Source organism: Heterodontus francisci, unplaced genomic scaffold (genome assembly GCF_036365525.1).
Source record: "Heterodontus francisci isolate sHetFra1 unplaced genomic scaffold, sHetFra1.hap1 HAP1_SCAFFOLD_188, whole genome shotgun sequence".
In the NCBI taxonomy this organism is placed as follows: Eukaryota; Metazoa; Chordata; class Chondrichthyes; order Heterodontiformes; family Heterodontidae; genus Heterodontus; species Heterodontus francisci.
The window spans coordinates 703595-729949 of record NW_027140635.1 but is presented as its reverse complement, the minus strand read 5'-3'; the positions used below and the strand labels follow the sequence as shown (position 1 = coordinate 729949).

The 26355-nt window shown below is 45.2% G+C and overlaps 1 protein-coding gene across 1 annotated transcript; it reads right to left on the bottom strand.

Moving 5' to 3' along the window:
- Window positions 1-18664: 18664 nt before the first annotated feature.
- Window positions 18665-19483, bottom strand: LOC137360361 (probable G-protein coupled receptor 139). The gene has a single exon (XM_068025823.1). It carries the CDS (start codon window positions 19481-19483, stop codon window positions 18665-18667), a length of 819 nt encoding a protein of 272 aa, XP_067881924.1.
- Between the last annotated feature and the right edge of the window lie 6872 nt (window positions 19484-26355).

The following is a 26355-nucleotide window of genomic DNA, read 5'->3' as shown; positions in this document are numbered from 1 at the left end:
ACACACATGAGAACTTCCAATTTCCTTAAGACTTTTTATTTGAGTATCTCTAATCATAAATAAATTCAGCTCGTTTATTTGGCCTTCTAAAGCATTTACCTTAAGAGCAAGAGGGATGACTGAGAGATTAGCCAGCGGGATTACAATGAAGGGAATGGATTATGAGGGACTGGGGACAGTGAATACAGGAGCAACGATGGAAAGAAGATTGTGCATTTGAGATTCACTTCTCCGAAATGAAGGTTTATGAGAATGATACCAATGATACGTGTGGACACAGTGGAGAATATTAGATTGTTCTCCGAAGAGCAGAGAGGCTCAGCTGGAGATTTAATAGAGGAATTGAACATTATTTTGGTCGCTTTAGAGTAGGTGAGGAGAAATGGTTCCAACTGACAACCAAGGGGGGAAGATTGAAGATAATTGAGAAAGGAACCAGAGGGAAGATGACGGCTGTTATATTATGGCAAAGAGTTGTTATGAGCTAGAATGCACCACCTGCTGTGTAATGGGAGCAGATTCAATAGTAACTTTCGAAAGGGAATTGGATTAATAATTGAAAAGAAAGTATATGCTGACAGTACGGAAAGAGCAGAGTGAGTGTGGCTAATGTCATCGCTTTAGTCAAAGAACAGGAGCGCAGAAACTTTGAGTTGAAATTCTACTGTCGGTGCTGAATGATTCTATGGGTCTAATACCTGAGTACAGAGTAGATGACTGCTACAGTGTGGACGGAAGCAGTTCAAAAAACCTGTTCTGAACTCATTTGTATGTCTGTGATCCAGACGGGAGAAAAGAATAAATCATTCTTCGGCTGTTTCGATCACATAACGGGTCGTTCTCACGTTGGCATGCTGTGACTAGTGGGGTACCGCAAGGATCAGTGCTTGGGCCCCAGCTGTTCACAATATATATCAAATATTTGGATGTTGGGCCTAAATCTAGTATTTCCAAGTTCACGGATAACACACAACTAGGTGGGAATCTGTGTTTTGAGGAAGATGCCAAGTGGTTGCAAGGGGGTTTGGGCAGACTTAGTGAGTGGGAAAGACGTGGCAGATGGAATATAATGAGGAAAATATGAGGTTATCCACTTTGGTAGGAGGAATAGATGTGTTGAACATTTCTTAAATGGTAAGAGATTAGAAAGTGTAGATATAGAAAGGGACGTGGGCATCCTTGTCAGTAAGTCACTGAAGGATAACATGCTGTTGCAGCAGGCAACAAATAAGGTATACTAGCCTTTACTGTAAGAGGATTTGAGTCCAGTCTTTGGTCTTTGAAGTCTTGCTTCAATTGTGTAGAACCTTGGTTAGACCTTTAACTGGAGTACTGTGTGCAGTTTTAGTCCCCTTACCTTAGGAAGGATATCAATACAACAGAGGAAGTACCACGAAGGTTCACCAGACTTGTTCTGGGATGGCGAGACTGTCCTATGAAGAGCGATTGGGGAAACTGGGCCTGCATTCTCTAGAGTCTCGAAGAATGAGAGGTGATCACATTGAAGCCTACACAATACTTAAAGGGATAGACAGGGTAGATGCAGCAAATATGTTTCCCCTGGTTGGGGATTCTACAACCAGGGGATGCAATTTCAAAATCGGACACAAGCCACTTTGGACAGAGATGAGGAGAATTTTCTTTACTCAGAGGGTTGAAGTCTGCGACTATTTGTTTGTATCATCATCAATGTATTAAACAGGAATGAGTGATTTGGGGAATGTTTTCAAAATAATAAGGGATACTGATAGGGTAGACAGAGAGAAAGTCCCACTGGCTGCGGAGTCTGGAACTTGGGGAATAGTCTGAAAATCTAAACGTAATCTAAAAACCTTTCAGGAGTGAAATGAAGAAACACTTCAACACACCGGTGTGCTATCACTTTGGAACTCTCTTCCACAAACGACAATTGATGCTGAGCCACCTGTTAATTTTTAAATCTGAGTTTGATAGATTTTTGCTAATCAAAGATATTAAGTGATAAGGGGCAAGACGGGTACATGGAGTTAGATCACAGATCAGCTATGATCTCATTGAATGGCATAACAAGGTTGAGGGGCTAAATGGCCTCCTCCTCTTCCTATGTTCTCTGACAAAATTCCTGCTCTCACTCACTGTGTCTCGTTCTCCCTCTTGGTCTGTATTTTCTCTCTGTTTGTCTATCTGACTCTCTCTCCTCTCTCAGAACGTAGAAGCTCACAAATATCAGACAGACATTTTAGGTTTGTTCTCAGTGGCCATTTTATGTTGCCACAGCACTGTGACATTTCTTTCAGAGACTGACTCCTCACTCATGTAAAGTTAGTGCTTAAAATGTGACAGAGCCACAGACATGGAAACACTGAGACACGCAGTACTAGATAGGAGTGAATCATTCCCTTGTACCCATTGTGTACTGTACATGTACAGGAACTGACACTGTATTAAATCCAGTCACGGGATATGGGCATCAGTGACAAGATCAGCATTTATTGTCCATCCCGTGTTGCCCTTGAGAAGGCAGTGATGAGTCGCTATCCTCATTGACTCTCCTTGTCACCCCCACGAAAAAAAGTAATCAAGCTATTCTGAAACGATCTTCACTTAACAGATTCATGCTGATCGTGCTTGATTAATCTGCACCTTTTGAAATTATGATTAATGTTCTTTATCAGAATTTTTCCCAATAATTTGTCCTCCACTGAGTGGCCTGTAATTACTCAGTCTATCCCTTTCTCCCTTTTTAATCAATGGTACAACTTTAGCAATCTTCCAGCCCTCTGGCACCACGCTTGTAACTAGAGAGGATTGGAAAATGATGGTCGGAGCCTCTGCTATTTCCTCTCTTGCACCTCTCAACAGTCTGAACCTGGTGAATTATCAGCTTTCAAAGATGTTAAACCTCTTAACGCTTCATCTCTGCCATCCAATATTTCAAACCCCTCCTCCTTGACTGCAATGTCTGTGTCGTCCCTTTTTTTTGAAGACAGATGCGATGTATTCATTAAGAACCATACCATATCTTCTGCCTCCACTGGTAGGAAGAATGAAAGGGGGTGCATGGACAGACAAATCGGAGGGAAGGAGAGAGATTAAATAAACTGTGACTGTATTCTCTGGAGTTTAGAAGAATGAGAGGAGATCTCATTGAAACATGAAAGATTCTGAAGGGACTGGATGGGGTAGACACTGACAGATTACTTCTGCTGGTTGGGGAATCTAAAACAAATGGGCACAGTCTCAGGATAAGGGGCTGATCATCTCGGACTGAGATGAATAGAAATTACTTCACTCACAGGGTTGTGAATCTTTGGAATTCTCTGCCCCAGTGGGTTGTGAATGCTGCATCCTTCAATATATTTAAGGCTGAATAGACAGATTTTTGGTCTCTCAGGGAATCAAGGGGTATGGAGAGCGGGCGGGAAAGTGGAGTTGAATCCTAAGATCATCCATTTTCGTACTGAATGGTGGAGCAGGCTCGATGGGCCCCACTGCTGCTCCTAATCCTTGCCTTCTTTTGCTTTCCCTCCACCTCTCCGTCTCTCTTTGTCGCTCCTTCTCTCTCAATCTCTCTGTCTCTTTCTTTCTCTCTGCCTTTACTTCGTTGTCTGTCTGTATCCCTCGCTCCCTTTGTGTGTGTTTCTGTGTGTGTGTGTGTGTCTGTGTGTGTATGAACCTGTGAGTCTGTATATGTGTGTGTCTCATGTCTGTGTGTGTGTTTTTTTCTCTGTGCTTGTGTGTCTGTTTTTCTGTATGTGTGTGTGTTTGCCTGAGTCTGTGTGTTTGTTTCTGTTTGTCTGTGTGTGTGTGTCTACGTGTGTCTGTGTGTGTGTGGGTGTGTGTGTGTAAGTGTGAAATTCTCAGAGTCACTGGTTCCATAATGTAATCCCAGGGTCACATCACACACTGTCTCCCTTTCCATAGGAACACAGAAGTAGGAATACACCATTCAGCCCATCGGGCTTGCCCCGCCATTCAATACGATCATGTCTGATCATCCATTTCAATGCCTCTTTCCCACACTATCCCCATATCCCTTTGTATCATTTGTATTTAGAAATCTGTTAATCTCTGCTTTGAACATGCTCAATGACTGAGCTTCCACAGCCCTCTGCAGTAGAGCATTCCAAAGATTCACAACTCTCTGTGTAAAGAAATATCCCCTCATCTCTGTCCTAAGTGGCTTCCCCCTTATTTTGAAATTGTGTCCCCGGTTCTAGACTCCTCAACCAGAAGAAACATCTTACCTACATCTACCCTGTCTATCACTTTAAGTGTTTGTTGATTTCAGTGAGATCACCCCTCTTTCTTTGAATCTCCAGAGAATACAAGCCCAGTTTCCTCAATCTCTTTTCATAGGACAGTCCCATCCTCGCGGTAACAAGTCTGGTGAACCTTCGTTGCACTTCCTCTATGGCAATAATATCCTCCCTAAGATCAGGGGACCAAAACTGCACATAGTACTTCATGTGCGGTCTAACCAAAGTTCCATACGATTGAAGCAAGACTTCACTACTCCTATACTCAAATCCTCTTGCGATAAAGACTAGCATACCATTAGCCTTTTTACTTGCTCACTGCAGCTGCAGGTTAGCTTTCAGTGACTTATTGACGAGGACACCCATATCCCGTTGGCCCTTAGTAAACACAATTATGAGGGACATTGATAGGTTAGTTAGTAAAAAACTTTTTTCCCTTAGCAGAGAGGTCAATAACCAGGGCTGCATAGATTTAAGGTAAGGGGCAGGAGGTTTAGAGTGGATTTGAGGAAACATTTTTTTTTTCACCCAGAGGGTGGTTGGAATGTGAAACACAGTGCTTGAAGAGGTGGTCGAGGCAGGAACCCTCACAACATTTAAGAGGTATTTAGATGAGCTCTCGAAACGCCATAGCACAGAGTGCTACAGGCTAAGTGCTGGAAAATGGGATTAGAATAGTTAGGTTCTTGATGGCTGGCACAGACACGATGGGCAGAAGGGCCTGTTTCTGTGCTGCACAAATCTATGACTCTATATTCACATTTTTCCCCTGCTGCTAAAGTGTCTCAGGGTCTCCCGGCACTTTCTGCACTTCCCGCTGACAACATTTAAAGAATGAGAAATAAACAGAACCTCAGTTTCATCTCCATTTTAGACATGACAAGGGACTTCTCTCCTCCTTATAATTCAGAGACAAGATTACTACCGACTGAGCAACAACTGGCTTCTATGTTTCCTTTCAAACTGCATTGTTGAGCGTGGCCAGTTTTTTTCAGTGTGGAGTCCAAGGAAATTTTGATTTAAATTTGTTTTCAACATTATTAGCTGAACATGTCTCCCTACAACTCTCCCTGTCTCTGTCTCTGTGTATGTCCCTCTGTCTCTCCCTCTCTGTTTCCCCCTCTGTCTGTCTCTCGCGCTCTCCCATTGTCTCCATCTCTGCCCCCTGTCTCTGTTTCTCTCCCTCTCCCTGTGGCACTCTCTGTCCCTTCTCTGTTTCTTTCTCCCCTTTCTCTGTTTCTCTTCCTCTCTCTCTGTGTCTCTCTCGCTCTGTCACTGTATATCCCCTTCTGTCAATCTCTCTCTCGCCCACCACTCTGTTTCTCCCTCTGCCTGAATGAGGAATTGGGGGGAGGGGGTAGGGGGCACCAGTAATTGTGGAACTCGGGGAGGGAGAGATCAAGCAGATCGAGATTGTAGGAGTAGGACAGTAACTGCAGAGAGTCAGGGACACCAGCAGATGCAGATGGTGAGAGGAGGACAGTAACTGCAGTGAGACAGGGACACCAGAAGATGGAGATGGTGAAAGGGGGACAGCAACTGTAGTAAGACAGGAACATCAGAAAATGAACATGGTGAGAGGGGGGCAGTTACTGCAGTGAGACAGGGACACCAGCAGATGGAGATGATAAGAGTGGGCAGTAACCGCAGTGAGACAGGGACACCAGCAGATGGAGATGGTGAAAAGAGGACAGCAACTGTAGTAAGACAGGAACATCTGAAAATGAACATGGTGAGAGGGGGGCAGTTACTGCAGTGAGACAGGGACACCAGCAGATTGCGATGGTGAGATGGGGTAGTAACTACAGTGAGACAGGATCATCAGCAGGTGGAAATGGTTAGAGGGTGGACGTAACTGCAGTTAGACAGGGAAACCAGCAGTTGGCGATGGTGAGAGGGGGCAGTAACTTCACCGGCAGATGGAGATGGCGAGAGGGGTCAGTAATTGCAGTGAGACAGGGACACCAGTAGATGGAGATAGTGAGCAGGACAGTAGCTGCAGTGAGAAAGCGACACCAGCAGATGGGGATGGTGAGAGGGGGCAGTAACTGCAGTGAGAGTAGGACACCAGCAGATGGAGATAGTGAGAGTGGTCAGTAGCTGCAGTGAGACAGGGACACCAGCAGATGGAGACGGTGCGATGGGGGCAGTAAATGCAGTGAGAACGGGACACCAGCAGATGGAGATGAGGAGAGGGGGCGGTAACTGCAGTGAGACAGGGAAACAAGCAGATGGTGATGGTGGGAGTGGGCAGTAACTGCCGTGAGACAGGGACACCGGCAGATGGAGATGGCGAGAGGGGTCAGTAACTGCAGTGAAACAGGGACACCAGCAAATGAATATGGTGAGAGGGGGCAGTAACTGCTGTGAGACAGGGACACCAGCAGATGGAGATAGTGAGAGTGGTCAGCAACTGCAGTGAGACAAGGAAACCTGCAGATGGAGATGGTGAGAAGAGAACATCATCTGCAGTAAGGCAGGGACACCAGCAGATGGAGATTGTGAAAGGCAGTAACTGCAGCGAGATTGGGACACCAGCAGGAGGAGATGGTGAGAAACGCAGTAAATGCAGTGAGATGTGGACACCAGCAGAGGCAGATGATAAGAGTGGCCAGTGACGGCAGAGAGACAGGGACTACAGTAATGGAGATGGTGAAAGGGGGACAACAACTATAGTAAGACAGTGACACCAGCAGATGAATATAGTGAGAGGGGGGCAGTTTCTACAGTGAGACCCGGACACCAGCAGATGAAGATGGTGAGAGTCGGGCAATAACTGCAGTGAGACAGGCACAATTGCAAATGGAGATAGTGAAAGGGGGTCAGCAACTGTAGTAAGACAGGCACACCAGCAGATGAATGTGGTGGGAGGCGGGCAGTATCTGCAGAGAGAGAGGGACACTGGTAGGTGGAGACGGTGTGAGAGGCAGTAACTGCAGTGATATATGGACACCAGCAGATGGAGATGGTGAGAGCGGCCAGTAACTACAGTGAGACAGGGTCACCAGCAGCTGGAGATTGTGAGAGGGGTCAGTAACTGCTGTGAGACAGGGACACCAGCAGATGGAGATGGTGAAAGGGGGACAGCAACTGTAGTAAGACAGGTGCACCAGCGGATGAATATGGTGAGAAAGGGGCAGTTACTGCCGTGAAACAGGGACACCAGCTGATGGCGGGTGTGAGAGAGGGCAGTAACCACAGTGAGACAGGGACAGCAGCAGATGGAGATTGTGAGAGGTGTCGGTAACTGCAGTGAGACAGGGACACCAGCAGATGGAGATGGTGATAGATGGTCAGGAACAGTAGTACGACAGGGGCACCAGCAGATGAATATGGTGAGAGGGAGCAGTTATTGCCATGAAACAGGAAAACCAGCTGATGGCGATCGTGAGAGCGGCCAGTTACTACCGTGAGACAGGGACAGCAGCAGATGGAGATTGTGAGAGGGGTCGGTAACTACAGTGAGATAGCGATTGCAGCAGATGGAGATTGTGAGAGGGGTCGGTAACTGCAGTGAGGCAGGGACACCAGCAGATGAATATGGTGAAAGGGGCACAGCAACTGTAGTAAGACAAGGACACCAGCAGATGAATATGGTGAGAGGGGGGCAGTTACTGCCGTAAAACAGGGACACCATTAGAATAGATAGGTGCTTGATGGCTGGCACAGACACGCCTGGCCGAAGGGCCTTTTTCTGTGCGTATAACGCTATGACTAATTAGTACTACAACTACATTTAATTTCAAATGTGAATTTCCAAAATTCCATTTTTCCCTGTATTGATGGGTATCATCTATGGGTCTGTGGTGTATGTTGGTGCTGATTATCGTTATATATCATGGTGCTGCAGTTACAAGATGCTCATTCCTTTCAACGTGGACAGCTGCCAGAGTCATGTGGAACAGTAGGATCCGCACTCGTGCCCACAATCATCACCGACCTGCAAGACAAGATTATTATTTACTCTTTTACAGCTTTTAAGTGGTTGTTGTGATACCATTGTGTCTGATTTCGGTCACTCCTTTTTTTTCAATGGGAATTGAATCAAGCAGACCCCCACCCCCAATTCAGTTTTCCTCCTACATAGAATGGACTTCTCCACTTGGGGTCGAACGAGTGTTTTTTTTAACGACAATTCATCACCGTAAAGCTATCTCCCACTTGGTATTCCGAAGGCCAAACCCGTTTGCAAATTGTTTCTTAATATGTTTCGGTGAGACTCCCAAATTCTTTGCAATAAATTTGTTTAGAGTATCATGTACTGTTCCTTTGGCTCCAATAATCTCGCATTGCAGGAATGAAGAGTGAGGGGTGGTCCCCAGTCGGGTTAAATTACTCGGGATTCTCATTAATCCGCCGGACATCGCCTCATGTGGGCATAACCCATACTTTTTTGTGGCATACAATGAATTGCCATCAAGTATACAGGCAAAAGCAACAGGAGCAACGCGGGCACGAAGTTGGTTGTGTGATAGCAATCAGAGACTCGTGGTTAATGGATGTTTAGAGAGTCATGTTTAATGTTTTTTTTCGGCCTGGAGGTAGAATTGCTGTGGAGATGACCAGGGATCAGTGTTGGGATCCCTGCTCTTCCTAATAGATATTAGTGACTTACACCTGGCTGTACAGGCTACAGTTTCAAAATCTGCGGAAGATAGAAATCTTGGAATCATTGTGAACAGCGAGAAGGGTAGCGTAGAACGTCAAACGGACATAGACAAGTTCTTGGAATGGGGCAGGCAGGTGGCAGATGAAGTTCAATACAGAGAAGTGATAAGTTAGGAACTTTGGTAGGAAGAACATGGAGAGATAGGAGAACGTAAATGGTACAATTCTAAATGGAGTGCAGGAGTAGAGGGGCCTGGGTGCATATGAGCATAAGTCATTGAAGGTGAGAAAATAAGTTGAGCGAGCGTTGAATAAAGAATATGGTACTCTGGGGTTTACTAATAGAGGCATCGACTACAAGAACAAAAAGTTTATGATTAAGGAAAATCCCAAGTCTTTTCATACATGTATAAAGAGCAAGAGGGTGCCAGGGAAAAGACTGGCCCACTCAAGGACAGAGAACGGAATCTATGTGTGGAGGGAGGCAGAGGAAATGGGTGAGGTAAGAAATGAGTACTTTGCATCAGTATTCACCAAGGAGAAGGTCTTGGTGAATGATGAGCGTAGGGAAGGGAGTGTAGATAGTCTCAGTCATCTTATTATCAAAAAGGAGGATGTGTTGGGTGTCTTGCAAAGCATTACGGAGATAAGTCCCCAAGGCCTGATGGGATCTACCCCAGAATACTGAGGGAGGCAAGGGAAGAAATTTCTGGGGCCTAGACAGAAATCTTTGCATCCTCATTGGCTACAGGTGAGGTCCCAGAGGACTGGAGAATAGCCAATATTGTTCCTTTGTTTAAGAAGGGTAGCATGGATAATCCAGGAAACTATACGTCGGTGAGCCTTACATCAGTGGTAGGGAAATTATTAGACAGGATTCTTCGGGACAGGATTTACTCCCATTTGGAAACAAGTGGACTTATTAGCGAGAGGCAGTATGGTTTTGTGAAGGGGAGGTCGTGTCTCACTAATTTTATTGAGTTTTTTGAGGAAGTGACATAGATGATTGATGAAGGAAGGGCAGTGGATGTTATCTATATGGACTTTACTAAAGGCTTTGAAAAGCTCCATCATGTCAGATTTATACAAAAGGTGAAGTCACATGGTATCAGAGGGGAGCTGGCAAGGTGGATACAGAACTGGTTCGGTCATAGAAGACAGAGGGTATCAGTGGAACGGTGCTTTTCTGAATGGAGGGGTGTGACTAGTGATGTTCCGCAGGGATCAGTGCTGGGACCTTTGCTGTTTTTAGTTATATATAAATGATTTGGAGGAAAATGTAGCTCTTCTGATTAGTAAGTTTGCGGATGACACAAAGGTTGTTGGAGTTGCGGACAGTGATGAGGATTGTCAGAGGATACAGCAGGATATAGATCGGTTGGAGACTTGGGTGGAGAAATGACAGATGGAGTTTAATTCGGACAAATGTGAGGTAATGCATTTTGGAAGGTCTAATGAAGGTGGGAGGTATACAGTAAATGGCAAAACCCTTAGGAGTATCGACAGGCAGAGAGATCTGGGCGTACAGGTCCACAGGTCACTGAAAGTGGCAGTGCAGGTGGATTATGCAGTCAAGAAGGCATACGGCATGCTTGCCTTCATCGGTCGGGGCATAGAGTATAAAAATAGGCAAGTCATGTTGCAGCTGGACAGAACCTTAGTCAGGGCATACTTAGAATATTGCGTGCAATTCTGGTCGCCACACTACCAGAAGGACGTGGATGCTCTGGAGAGGGTACAGAGGAGGTTTACCAGGATGTTGCCTGGTCTGAAGGGCATTAGCTATGAGGAGAGGTTGGAAAGTCTCAGATTGTTTTCACTGGAACGATGGAGGTGGAGGGGCGACATGATAGAGGTTTGCATAGTTATGGGCGGCATGGACAGAGTGGATAGTCAGAAACTTTTTCCCAGGGTGGAAGAGTCAGTTACTAGGGGACACAGGTTTAAGGTGAGAGGGGCAAAGTTTAGAGGGGATGTGCGAGGCAAGTTTTGTTACACAGAGGGTGGTGAGTGCCTGGAACCTGCTGCCAGGGGAGGTGGTGGAAGCAGATACGATAGCGACGTTTAAGAGAGATCTTGACAAATATATGAATAGGAAGTGAATAGAGGGATATGGGCCCCGGAAGTGCAGAAGGTGTTAGTTTAGGCAGGCATCAAGATCGGCGCAGGCGTGGTGGGCCCAATGGCCTGTTCCTGTGCTGTACTGTTCTTTGTTCTGTGTTCTTTATTGCTTTCTGTTGGCCCCCAGGTAGCAAAGATAGAACTACTGGTCGCCCATGAGAATCACGGTTGAACCCCACTTCTGATCAGGAGGGGGCCTGACACCTTAAGGTGGACCCCACCATGGAGCCGCTGATGTAGTCTGTCAGTTGCGTGAACATCTGCCACTGGTTGTCCCGTCTGATGAATGGAAATAAAGGAATGCATGACAGTGGACGACCGAAGCAGACTTCAGTCTGTTCCGATAAGTTTTGTTTAGTGGGGTGTGTGCTCCACGACTTCAGCCTCTATTTGGGGCTCCGGCAGGTTGCTGGCCCTGTGGATGCCTTGGCTGTCTGTATTCTTTTTGCGGTATGGCCGTTTTGTCTGCAATTGTGATAGACTCCTGTAAATTGAGAGGGGGAGGGAGGTGCTTAAGGAAAAGTACTTGCACCTTCAACAGCATTGACTGTTTTTTTAGATTGGACCTGTTGTTTACCAAATGTCCAAGCTTGCACTGTTGAGTAGACAAATTCAGTCCAGCCTATCCCATGACAGAGAGAGAGAGGACATATCGTTAGGCAGACAAAATACTGATTAAGAATTATTTTTGTTTTAAAGTGAACCTCATCTCTACCATTGTCATCCACAACATTGGGTCTACCCGGCAATATTTTGTGCATTGTGTAAAGCTTTTGACTATATTAGGTCAGTGACTCCGTTACGCCCTGAACTGTCTGTTGTAATTTCTTAACCATTTCTATAGAATCAATGTACAATTGCTCCTGCAAATTTTGATCATATTAGCTGTGGCAGTGTGTCTGTCATGTACAGTAAAGGGACGATCACTTTTGATCTTTGAGTCAAGGGCAGCAAGAAGGACACGCTGCACAGCTGCTTCCTCAAATTTAGTGTGACATGGTCTCCAATAGTCGTAATGCATCGTGAAGTCAATGGGATAGTCAGGAGGCTGAAAAGGTCCTAATGCGTTAACACAGGCCCGGTGTTTGACAGGGGCAAAGACAATTGTCTGCCTTGAGATTGTGTCATATTCCCTTGGCGATCTATGAATCGGGACTCGATCACAACATTATAATAAAAGCAAAATACTGCAGATGCTGGAAATCTGAAATAATAACAGAAAATTCTGGAAGTACCCAGCAGGTCTGGCAGCATCTGTAGAGAAATAAGCAGAGCAAAAGTTTCAGGTGGGTGACCTTTCATCTGATGAGAGCAGAGCCGAAAGCTTGTGGTCAGTTTAAAAGGCCTTGAAGATCCTAAATGTAAAGTTGATAATCACTCTGATCCGCCTCACGATGAGGCGGTGCATTGCTTCCCACACGGCGCTAGTGTTATCATCCAATAGCTGATTTAGTATGGAACTCTGTTGTGTAACCGACCAGAGTTGTCGACTTGTCTTGTCTAGAGATTGAAGTTCACTTCCAGCCTGGACCCGCTGTGACATATTGTTGATGAATGTTGGTGCATTTTGAGCTTCCAGTTCCTGAACGTGTTTAGTTCAAATTTAGGTTTCCTCATCTTTTTGTTTAATTATTTCAATTAAGTATTGATTTTTCTCGTTTACAATTTCATCATTCTTCTGCAGTGCAAGAACAGCAGCATAACTCAATAAATTGATAGCTAACTAAGTAAATAATCAGCTATCAAGTTCTTCTGATCAGCGCATTTCTGAATAAATGCGGGAACGTCCTCAAACGGTACCCGGCCATTTGAGCCAAGCATTGTGACGGCAGGAAGTATACTTCCTCTGTCGGACAAGTCATTTCCATTTTTTCGTGAAACAACCAAAGTACTGTTTTTTCCTGATTTCTAACTCCTGACAGTAACAATATGAAGGCTCCTACATGTAAACCACAGGCTGGCAGATCAAAGATCGATGCCACATTTTACTGGCTTTCCCGCCCCCTGGTACACAGGTTGAACAGGCAAATCGACCAAAGGTCTCCAAAAAATTCAAAGCCTGTTGTCTGTTCTACTCCAGTCATAGCCCCATTTGGGTGCCAATTTTTAAAGATGCTTATAGACTGGACAGTGACCCAAACACAGGTAAGACAACAAACACGATGGATCAGGTAATAATTCAGTATTTAACAGAGGCGGAGATGAACAATAATCTTCGGTTCTGGCTTCCCGAGTTGTTGTCGTGCAGGTGATGTATATATTGTCCCCGTGTTCTTGCTTCTTCTCTGTTTCTTCAAATTATGCTCCGAATGTCTCTCAGCATCCTCCTTTTATCCAGCTTTTCGAGTCTTTTTCATACCGTATTTGGTCATGTTTCAACATTACCTTATCTCTTCTTTGATTAGTTTAAGCAATCATTAGATTGGCCAGGTGTGACCTCACCTACCACATGTTGTCTCATTCTTGATCAGTTTAACAATTGCTATTTCAAAGCCAACTTCTGATTGCTTTGCGAATTCCAATCCTCTTCGCGTGCTGAATACCATGAATATTTACTTTTCATATGATTTGAGGCACGTTACCGGTGGTACTTTGAAATCTAGCCGTAGCGGAAAAGATCACCATAATCATAAAACAAAATCATAACGAAAAAAATAACTAGCAAAACCCACAGAGGGATCCTGCACAGCGGATATCTGAGATCACTTATAAACCACTCCTTCCCCCTCCGATCAGGAGCAGAGGGATCCTACACTGGGGGTATATGTGATCACTTGTAAAGCACCCCTTCTCCCTTTAATCAGGGGCAGAGGGATTGTTGCAAAAGACACTTTAGGGATGAGTGGCCATAACATAATAGAATTTTACATTATGTTTGAAAGTGAGGTCGTTCAATCGAAAGACAGAGTGTTAAATTTAAACAGAAGAAATTATGAAGGCATGAGAGGCAAATTAGCTGAGGTAGACTGGGAAAATGTATTGAAAGGTACAACAGCACATAGGTAATGGCTATTATTTAAGGACGCATCACATCGTTCACAGCAACTATAAATTACTTCAAGGCAGAGAAACATAAAATTAAAATTAAAGGCAGTCAACCGTGGATAACAAAGAATTTTATAAGATTAAAAGAAAACGGTCTATGAAGTTGCCAGGAATAGTAGGAAACTTGAAGACTGGGAGGATTTTAGAATCAAATGTGGATATAAGCTAGAAAAAATAACATAACACCGACTGTATAAGCTTCTATTTGTACGCAAAAAGGAAACATTTGGCTAAGACAAACGTGGATTCATTACAGGCAGAGTCTGGAGAATTTATAGTAGTGAATCGAGAAATGACAGGGAAGCTAAATGATTACGTTGTCTCCGTTTTCGCTGAGGAAGATACAGCAAATCTCCCAGAATTCGAGATCCAAGGGATTTGGGGAATGAAGAATTGAGAAAATTAGTATTAGTAAGAAGGTTGTAATGGAGAAATTAATGGGCTGAAGGTTAATAATTCCCCAGGGCCTGATATTCTACATCGCAGAGTGTTGAAATAGGTAGCGATGGAGACAGTGGGTGCATCGATGATCATCTTCCAAAATTCTATCGACTGTGGGACGGTTCCTGCAGATTGGAAGGTCGCAAATGTGACGCCACGATTTGGGCATAGTCAAATGGATTTATGAATGTGAAATCATGTTTCACGAAACTGTTGGAGTTTTTTGAGGATGTCACTACAGAATTGATAAAGGGGAGTCGGTGGACGCGGTATATTTGGATTTTCAGAATGCTTTTGATAAAGTCCCCCACAGGAGGTTGGCCTGCAAAATTCAAGTACGTGGGATAGGAGATAATATACTAGCATGGATTAAGAATTGGGTAATAGGCAAAAAAAAAAGAGCAGGAATAAACGGGTCATTCTTGTGTTGACAGGCTGTGATTAGTTGGGTACCGCAGGGATCAGAGTTCGGCGTCCAGCTGTTTACAATATATTTCGATGATTTGGATGTGGGATCCAAATGTGGTATTCTCAAGTTCGCAGATAAAGGTGGGAATGTGTGTTGTGAGAAAGATTCAAAGTGGCTCCAAAGGGATTTGGACAGACTTAGTGAGTGGGTAAGAATATGTCAGTTGAAATATAATGTGGAAAAATGTGAGGTTATCCACTTTGGTTGGTGGAATAGATATGCAGAATATTTCTTAAATGGTAAGAGATTAGAAAGTGTAGATGTACAAAGGGAGCCGGGTGAGTTGTTCAATAAGTCAGAATGGTAACATGCAGGTATGTTAGCCTTTATCACAAGAGGATTTGCGTGCCAGAGTAGTGAAGACTTGCTTTGATTGTTTCGATCCTTGGTGAGACCGCAGCTGGAGTACTGTATGCAGTTCTGGTCCCCTTACATTCGGAAGCATATTATTGTCATAGAGGGAGTGCAATGAAGATTTACCAGACTTGTTCCCGGGATGGCGGGACTGTCCTATGAAGAGAGACTGGGGAAACTGGGCCTGTATTCTCTAGAGTTTTGTAGCATGGCAGGTGATGTCAGTGAAGCCAGCAAAATAGTTAAAGGGAGGGAGAGGAAAGATACAATTAAATTGCTTTCCCTGGTGAGGGAGTCGAGAACCAGAATCACATAATTGTTACAGCACTGAAGGAGGCCATTCGGCCCATCGTGTTCGCACTGGCTCTCTGAAAGAGACATTCGCTCAGTCCCATTCCCCTGCTGTATGCCCAGCGGGCACAATAACAAAATAAGGGGGAAGCCACTGAGGACAGAGATGAGGAGAAATTCAGAAGGTTGTGCATTTTTGCAGTTCCCGACCCCAGAGGGCTGTGGAAGCTTAGTTATTAAGTGTGATTTAGATTGTCACAGAATTGTCACAGTGCAGAAGGAAGCCATTCGTGTCTGCACTGGCTCTCTGGAAGATAAATTCCCCCAAACCTATCCCCCCGCCTTCTTCCCATATCCATGCAGATGCTTCCTTTTCATGTAACTGTCTAGTTCATTTTGAATGTTTCAGGTGAACCTGCCCCCCACCACACGCTCAGACAGTACATTCCATGTTTAAAGCAGAGTTTGATAGATTTCTAAATACCAATGAAATAAAGGGGTATGAGGATAGCGTGGGAAAAAGGCATTGAAGTGGATGATCAGCCATGATCGTATTGAATGGTGAAGCAGGTTCGATGGGTTGAATGGCCTACTCCTGTTCCAATGTTTCTATGTTCCTTTGTTCCTCTGCATTTTATCACCTTTCAGTGAAAATGTTAATTGCTCAATATGAACATATAGCTCAAAGTAATTACCGGCTCTATAAAGTCTGTCCTTGGTGAAGTGATGTGCATGGCAACCATTTTAAAATGAGAGATATCCACGTGGTTATTTTATGTGATATCTGTCTGTGGCAGTTATTTTAACTGACATGCAGTGCAACTATTTTAAGTGATTGCACACTGCGACCATGTTAAGTGATCTGCACTGCGGACATTTTAAGTGATTATATATGGAAAACATTTTAACTGTTCTGCACTGCGGTCATTGAACGTGATTTGCAGTGCGACCATTTTAAGTGACAGGCAGTGTGATAATTTTTGGTGATATGCAGTGCAGCCATTTTAGTGATATGCAATGTGACCATTTTAAGTGATATACTGCGCAGCCATTGTAACTGCATGGCATTGCGTCCAATTTAAGTGATATGCAGTGCGACAATATTAAGCAATATGCAGTGTGACCACGTTAATTGACATGCAATGGGACCATTTTAAGTGATACGTACCGTGACCATTTAAAGTGATATGCTGTACAAACATTTTATTTGATTTTCGGTGTGACAATTTTAAAGGATATGGAGTGCAATCGTTGGGAGTGATTTGTACTGGGGCGATTTTAAGTGAGATGCAGTGCGACCCTTTTAAATTATATGCGCATTGGCTATTTTAAGTGATATACAGTGCTCCAATGTAAAGTGATATTTCAAGTTTAATAAAGGTGTTTTATTTTTGAAGACTTCATAGTCAAACTGAAGAACAGTTGGAACAGTTTTTTTCATTCAAAAGGGAGCTGAAATAACTGGTTTGGCTACAATGTTTACTGGTTGTTACATGACTCAAGTTAAAAATAGAACAGAAACCCTTACAACACGGGAAGCTGTGGGCAGAGAAGTGACAGGCACCTCATATAGGACAAGCCTGGAGCAGCAGCGGGCGCCTGAAAGGACAGAAAAACTCACAACTTTTCGTTGTCGAGTCAGTGTGGTTTACCTTCTGGAATGAGAAAAAGTTAGCCTGTCGCTGAAGAAGTGTCAATGAAGGAGAGAAGATGTCAACCCTGCTTGTTTTCTAGCAACCCTCTAAGAGTCACGGAGAAGTCCACTGCGGCAATTCATGTCGTCTCCCATCTTTGAAAAATAGCCATCCGACCTACTTCTCAATGCCACCTGAGAAGAACTGTTCTGAACGATCCCAGTGACTCATCTATGTGTACTCAGAAGTTAGTCTGTATGCCAGTATTCGAACACAATACAGCTATCTCATCTCCTGTTTTCATCAGAAATGATCAAATATTCAATCCAAATGTTTTGTCTGTAACAGAGATATGAATGGCAAAAAAATATATACTTTTTTATTTTTGCAATTAGCCAGTTTATGGATGTGTGTGCTTGTATGAGTGTGAGGGGCTAAGGTTAAAAAGAGGCTTTAAAATTTCAATCTGTGTGATTATGCTTTACATCATTACTGGTTAAGGCATATTTTTTAATAAACTGATAATGTTGTTGAAAGTTAAAGAAAACTGACTAGAGTGTTCTATTCTGAGGAAAATAGAGTATAAGATTGACAAAGTGGGAACATTTAAAATATATGCTGTGACCTGTGGAGAAGTGGGACTAGAATAAACAGTTCCGTCCTCCCGCCTTTATTATAACACAGGTCAGAGGCTGATAATTCTGTGGCGAGTCACTCACCTCTTGTCACCCCAATGCCTGTCCACCATCTATAAGGCACAAGTCAGGAGTGTGATGGAATACTCTCCACTTGCCTGGATTGGTGCAGCTCCAACAGCACTCAAGAAGCTCGACACCATCTAGGACAAAGCAGTCCAATTAATTGGCACCCCATCGACAAATATTCACTCCCTCCACCATCGACGCACAGTGGCAGCAGTGTGTACCATCTACAAGATGCACTGCAGTAATTCACCAAGGCTCCATAGACAGCATCTTCCAAACCCGCAAGCACAACCACCTGGAAGGACAAAGACACTAGATGCATGGACACACTACAACCAGCAAGTTCCTCTCGAAGCCACTAAGCATCCTGACTTGGAATTATGTCGCTGTTCCTTCACTGTTGTTGCGTCAAACCCTGGAATGCCCTTCAAAAGAATGCTGTGTCTGGACCTGCCCCACATGGAATGCAGCTTCTAACAGCACTGTTATATTAGCTACACCACAAGGACTGCAGCCGTCATGTTGAAAGCTCACCACCACCTTCACAAGAGCAATTAGGGATGGGCAGTAAATACCACCCTGCTCTGTTACCAAAGCGACAGGCCTCGCCCGTGGTCTGCCACCATAGCAACAGGACGCCCCATCGTACTGTCACCACAGTGACAGGCCCTGCTCCATGTACTGTCACCATAACGACAAGACAACTCTCCTGGCTGCTGGAAATAGTTAGTTAGTGATTTAGTTTCTCTCATCAATGAATTAATTCAACAACTGGGTAAAGGGATATTTCAGCACATTCTTCAACTGCTCTCTGAACTGAGTCTGGGTCACGGCATAAATCGCAGTGTTTGTGCAGCAACTCAGGAGCTGCAGCATGAAGCCCAATTCCTGCAGAAAACGAGGTGGAATTGCAGACAAAGACACCGACGTCAAATTCCACACCCGTGTCCATATGGAAAGCACCATTAACGCTGTCCACAACAGAATGAAATTGGCCGAGATAACTAGCAGTAAAATAGTGGACTTCCTTCGGCTCTCCATCTGTGCGTCTCGGCGAGTCTCCCCAGTGCTGTGAGCCCGGAGTCTGCTGCGTGCTCTGCTGCTCACTAAAATGTGTCTGACGGTGAGAGCATTGAGCAGCAGAATCACCACAAATGGGAGCCCCGGGGTTAGAATGTGATGGAGGAATTCGATTGTTACCCAGACACGAGATATCTGAACATCCCCTGTTACAAAACAAAACCAGGGGAGATTCCCCAGCCAATACCGATCTGACAACATAAAATACCAGAAGATGTTCTTTAAACAGCTCAGCACAGTCACCGTTCCCAGAGCCACAGCAGCAGTTTTCTCGCTGCAATATTTACATTTCAGCTTCTGGCAGCAAATAGCTACAAATCGATCAAAGGTGAAAGTGACAGTGAACCAGACAGAACAGTCTGTGGCTGCGTAAAGCAGGACAGCGTGGATATTACACACAGGAATGTAATACAGGAACCGAAACTGTTCCCAATAAACAATGGGAATGTGTCTCAATATTAGGTCCAGGATAATGACCAGTAGATCCGCCGCTGACATGGCCACCAGGTAGCGAGTGACACATTTGGAGAGACCGCACTTCCTCCGAGACAGGACCCCAATCGTCAGCAAGTTAACTGTGAGGAAGGGAAATAAACAGAGAAATTATACATCAGGTTGGAGCAAAGTTACCAGTTTGATTGAGAACATTTTGAGATTTACAAATATGTCACTGCATCCAATGATATGCTGAAATGATTGGACCTGAAATAACAAACGGGAAGGTCTGCAATACGATGGAAGACAGGGGAGATGAAATGACTAAAGGGTGTTATTGAAATTATTAAGCTCAATGCTAATCATAATCCTACCCTCCCTCCTTTCCTTTTATGGTATAAAAACTGTTCCGCCTCTCATCTCTCCCAGGTCTGATCTGAAACATTAACGCTGTTTCTCTCTCCTCAGATGCTGCCTGACCTGCTGACTATGTCCAGAATTTTCTGTTTTTATTTCAGATTTTCAGCATCTGCAGCACTTTGCTCCTGAATCGAAAGTTAAATGTTGAACTGACTGAGCGATACCCTCACCTCTGACAAGCAGCACAGAATTCAATTATTTTAAAACAATGATATGGAATTAGACCACAAAAAAATCAATGAAACAAATAATCTCAATCCTCACTAAATTAACTATAAATAAGGGAAATTACCGGAAACTTATAGATCAGGTTGGATGTAAAATACAACAGGTTGAAGGAGTTTGGATTGACATTTATACACGTGTTACCATATTCGGTGTGTCTCTAATTATTGGACGAGTGACACGGATTTCAGTTGGAGGTCGGCAGCTGAATTTAATACAGCCAGTGGGGTTCCTGACGGCGGGCCGAAAATATGAGGGGAACCCTGTCTTAGCAATTCAGAACCAAGAAACAGCGCATTTCAGTGGCGTTGGGACAGTTAACTGCCTGGGCCATCGCTCACATCCCTGCTGAACAATCAGATGGCCAGCAACTCAGTAGCATATGCAACGCCACCGGGACTAATGGAACTACTAATACTACATCAGGCCTGGGTGCAGGACCATCGCTTGAGCTCTAAAACCAATGTGAGTGTAGCAAGGACACCCAGGGCCAGTCAGCTCGTAGAAGCCACTGCCGTTCATACAACAGGCTTGAGACCAGGACCATGACAAGAGACCTGGACCCCTGCTAAGTGTACCGAGGAGACCGAGGCAACTGGGGAGTAGGGCCACTGTCAGTACTATACCAGACCTGGTGCTACGACACTTCCTGGACAGCCTGGACGTCAGGTGTTTGTACGGGGCTGCTGGGGCCAGTCGTAGACTGTGCACACTGCCATTAATGCAACAGGACCATTACTGGAGACCCAGGACCTCAGATAGGTGTTATTGCTGTGGCCAATAAGCCAGTGGGGGTCACTGCACTTAATACGCCATACCTGCAAGGAAGTTTATCACTGGTACCTGGGACACCAGTTAAGTGTATCGAAGACACTGTGTCAGTCATCTAGTGGTGTTCACTGCCAGTAATACATCCGGCCTGGGACCATCGCTGAAGTCCCTAACACGAATTAAGCGTGGCGGGGTTGCCATGTAAAGTTAGAGAATGGGCGGCAGTGGGGGTCATACACGAAGCCAGAGACAGGGATCATCACTCGAGCACTGGGCCCCAGGTAAGTGTGGTGAGTACTCCGAAACCAGTTGACCAGAGTCGGGGCCACTGCCAGTGATACACAGCCCTGGGACCAGGGCAGTTGCTGGAGCCCAGTCTCCAGGAAATTGTTTTGAGGTATCGAGATCCACTCAGGAAGTGTGTGCCACTGCTGGATCGACTGCAGTTCTGGGACATGGAAGATCGCTGGAGTCCTGGACACCACATAACTGTGGGGACTATATGGCGCCAGTCAGGGAGTGTGCGACACTGCTGGTACTACACCAAATCTGGGACCAGGCTCAACGCAGGTGCCCCAGACCTCAGATAAGTGTGACAGATTCGCCACGACCAGGTAGGTAGCGGATGCACTGCTGGTACTACACCAGGTCTGGATACACGCCCACGGCTTGAGAGTCTGGACATCAGGTAAGTTGTTTGAGGTTACTGGGGCCAGTCAGGGGGCGGGTACCACTGCCGGACCTACTGCAATCATGAGACCTGGACCATTGCTGGAACACCAGACTCCAGATAAGTGTAAGAAATTCATGTGGGCCATTCAGAGATTGTGGCCCAACGCCAGTACTACAACAGGCCTGGAACCACATGCCTTGCTGAAGCCCAACGCGCAAGGTAAGCGTGATGAGGTTTTAGGACCAAGAGAAGCAGGATTGGAGGCCTCATGGCTTTTTCAGGAAAGCCAGCTTCCCGATAGTGTAGCTGGCTCTGCCAGACCGCTATGTCAATGGGGAGAGGTACAGGAAATGAAGGAACCCTTAACCCTTTCGTGTACAGTTGGTAGGTAACCATGCCCACTACAACATGTTGGTGAATGAGACCTTCATTAAGAAACACACAGCGTTCCCATAGTTTTAGCCTCCATGCAGAAGCAGAATGTGGCGGCTCGGAGACCATTACAAATCACCGCTAGACACAGCTCATGCTTCTACACCCTCAAACCACCTGTCACCGCCAACCAACATCACACAGTTAACAGGTGTATAACGTGAGAAAGGGAGTCACTATGAACATAGTGGAACAGACCATCGGTGTGATGAAGCAATGCTTCTGATGTCTGAACCGCTTGGGGGGAGCCCTCCAGTACACACTGGAGCAGGTGTCCCAGTTCATGGTGTTCTGCTGCACCCTTCCTTTCATCACCATCATGAGGACACAAGCATTGGCACCAGGAATCCGGAGGAGGAGGCAGGGAGGATATTTCCTGGATGCATTCGACCCAGACAGGCTGTCGGAGAGTCCGTGCTAAGATTCCAGTTCCCATAGGACAACTTCCCTTTCCCACCATGGATCCCCCATTCTCTACCATTACACCCATCTGAGACGCCCCATCGCAGCGTCCCCTTGGTCATCATCATGCAATAAAAAACACCAATAAAAACCATTTCATTAACATCTTATCCAACAACACATCTAATTATACAAACCTTTCACCCTTGCCTGTCTTGTGGGTTCCCTCAACGTGCCCAATGCTCCAACACAGTGTTTCCCCACTGACCGCAGCATGGCTGGTGGAAGGCTGCTGACTTTCACTGGGGGAGAATGAAGATGGCCTTGCAGCAAGGCCTCGAGCAACTCTGGGCCTATAGGGCTCTGATTCGGACTGCACCACCTCCACATAAGCAGCAGCAGCCTGGGCTGGCTGATGGGTAACAGCAAGAATACTGGTGGAGTGGCAGTGAAGGGAGAACAAGTACTGTCATCCTGAGAGAGGACAGAAGGTTCATGCTCCACGGGGGCGCTGCCTATCCCACAAAGCGACGACTCAGTAATCCGAGTAATCTACTAGATCACAGATTGCTGGACTGCTGTGAAAGCCTGCAAACCCCTTTGATCACTGAGATTCACAGCCATGATGGCAGCAGTCTGATCCTGCATGGCAGCAAGTATGGATCTCATGAACTCAGTCTGAGATTTCATATGAACTATCCTTTCCCCCTGCTGTCCTCTCAGCAGAAGCAGCAACGGCGGCAGTGAGGAGAGCTGGGGTGTAAAAGGAGCAGAGCGCGAGGCCCGACACCAGAAGAAGCGGCGGCGGTGGTGAGAGCGCTTTGTTCTGTTCAGTGGAAGTGCTTGACCAGCAAAAAAAAAGAAAATCGATGTGTGACGTCAGAGGAGGGCTGGCATGTGACTGGTCGGTATTTCTTCCGTGCCTTGTGTTGTTTATTTCTTGTTTTTTTTGGTTTTGGCCAAGTGATAAATCAGGCGATGTCATTACAGGTTAAGAATACACTCAAATAGTTTCTTTTTCTTAAATACTGTGATACAAATTATTTAATTAAGTAGCACAGAGATGGCTGGGCAGACGATGTGTTTTGGCTGTAGTAAGTGGGAGCTGGTGGACCCTGGTGCGATCCACGGTGACCACATCTGCAGCAGGTGTTGGCTGTTTGAGAATTGTAGCTCAGAATTGATGAGCTGCAGTCTGGCTGCATAAACTGTGACACATCAGGGAGTGGGAGAATTATCTGGACATGGTGTTTCTGGAGACAATCACGCCCCTTAGATTAATTACATTCAATCTGGACCTTGGTCAGCTAGAGGAGGGTATGACTGCGAGTGAGGCAGATATGGGGATCCAGAATTTAGCTTTGGAGGAGCCTCAGCCTGTGCCCATATCTAATAGGTACGAAGTTCTTGCTCCGAGTGAGGATGAGGGCACAGGCTGCAGGGAGGATGAGTAAACTGACCACAGCACCATGGCTCAGAGCGCCATTCAAGTGGGGGGAGAAAAGAGAAATATAGTTGTAGTCGGGGCTAGCATAGTTCGGGGAATAGATACTGTTCTCTGCAGCAAAATAGAGAGTCCCGAAGGCTGTGTTGCCTACCTGGTGCCAAGGTTAAGGACATCACTTCAGGGCTGGAGCCGAACTTTGAGTGGGAGGGAAAAGATCCAGTTGTTGTTGTCAACGTAGGTACCAACGACAGAGGTAGGACTGTGAAAGAGGTTCTGCTGAGGGACTATGAGCAGCTCGGGGCCAAATTAAAAAGCAGAACCACAAAGGTAATAATCTCCAGATTACTACCTGAGCAACATGATAATTGGCAAAGTGTAAATAAGATTAGAGAGGAAAATGTGTGGCTCAAAGATTGGTGTGGGAGAAATGGCTTGCGACTCATGGGATACAGGCACCAGTACTGGGGAATGAGAGAGCTGTTCCGTTGGGATGGGCTTCACTTGGCAATGCTGGGACCAGTGTCCTGGTGAATCGTATAACTAAGGTTGTAGATAATGCAATAAAGTAAGTATTGTGGTGGGTGTGGGGGTGGGGGTGGGGGGGTTCAACTGAAGGAAAATTTAAAAAGTCGAAGAGTAACGAGAGAGCAGAGATGCAGGATAGTGAATGAACATACATTAATCAGAGAGTGACAGGAAGGGACAGAGAATAAAAGCATAAGAGTACAGCAGAAATTAAAACCAGAGTCGGTAAAAATGGTAAAACGTCAAAGCTTAAGGCCTTTATCTGAATGCACGTAGTATTTGTAACAAGATAGATGAGCTGACGGCACATTTGGAATTAAATTAATATGATTTGATAGCTATCACTGAGACGTGTTGCAGGATGACCAGGACTGGTATCTCAATGTTCAAGGATATTCAATGTTCCGGAAGAATAGGCAGAAAGGAAAAGAAAGTGGGGGAGCTTTGCTATTAAAGGAAGGGATCAGTGCAGTTGTGAGTAATGATATCGGTGTAATAGATCGTGATGCAGAATCAGTTTGGTTAGAAATAAGGCATTGCAAGAGAAAGATGTGGTCGTGGTCTGTCGGCCCCCAAAGAGTTAACTCTCTGTAGAACAAGATATTAATTAGGACAACACGGAGGCGTGTAAGAAGGGCACTGCAATTATCATGGGTGATTTTAATCTGCATCGAGACTGTGCAAAGTAAATTGGCAAGGGTAGCATGTGAGACGAATCTGGAGAGTGCCTTACGGATTGTTACTTAGAATAATATGTTGCAGAACCTACCAGGGAACAGGTTATTTTAGATTTAGTATTGTGTAATGAGGGAGGATTAATAGGAGATCTCGCAGGCAAGGATCCTTTATGGGGAAACAATCATAACATGGTAGAATTTCAAATTCAGTTTGAGAGTGATCAACTCGGGTCTCAAATCAGTGTCTTCAACTTAAACAAGGGCAATTACAGAGGTATGATGAAAGAGTTGTCTAAAGCGGGCTGGGAAGGTAGACGACAGGGAAAGTCAGTAGATGAGCAGTGGCAGATTTTTAGGCAGATATTTCATAACACTCAACAAACATGTATGACAGTCAGAAGTAAGGATTCAAAGAGAACGATGAACCACCCGTGGATAACAGGAAGTTAAGGAGAGTATCAAATCAAAAGCAAAGGCGTACAATGTGACGAAAACAAGTTGTAAGCGAGAGGATTGGGAAGCTTTTCGAAACAGTAAAGGATGACTAAAAAATTAATATAGAGGGAGAACATTGATTGTGAGAGTAAATTGGCAAGAAATATAAAAACAAACAGTAACAACTCCTACGGGTATATTAAAAGGAAGAGAGTAGCGAAAGTAAGTATGGGAAAAAGAACAAAGAACAAAGAACAAAGAACAGTACAGCACAGGAACAGGCTATTCGGCCCTCCAAGCCTGCACTGATCTCGATGCCTGCCTAAACTAACACCTTCTGCACTTTTGGGGCCCATATCCCTCTATTCCCTTCCTATTCATGTATTTGTCAAGATGTCTCTTAAACGTCGCTATCTTATCTGCTTCCACCACCTCCCGTGGCAGCAAGTTCCAGGCACTCACCACCCTCTGTGTAAAAAACTTGCCTCGCACATCCCCTCCAAATTTAGCCCCTCGCACCTTATCCCTATGTCCCCGAGTAACTGACTCTTCCACCCTGGGTAAAAGCTTCTGACTATCCACTCTGTCCATGCCGCTCATAACTTTGCAAACCTCTATCATGTCGCCCCTCCACCTCCATCGTTCCAGTGAAAACAATCCGAGTTTTTCCAACCTCTCCTCATAGCTAACGCTCTCCAGACCAGGCAACATCCTGGTAAACCTCCTCTGTACCCTCTCCAAAGCCTCCACGTCCTTCTGGTAGTGTGGCGACCAGAATTACATGCAATATTCTAAGTATGGCCTTACTAAGTTTTTGCACAGCTGCAACATGACTTGCCAATTTGTATACTCTATGCCCCGACCGATTTAGGCAAGCATGCCGTATGCCTTCTTGACTACCTTATCTACCTGCGTTGCCACTTTCAGT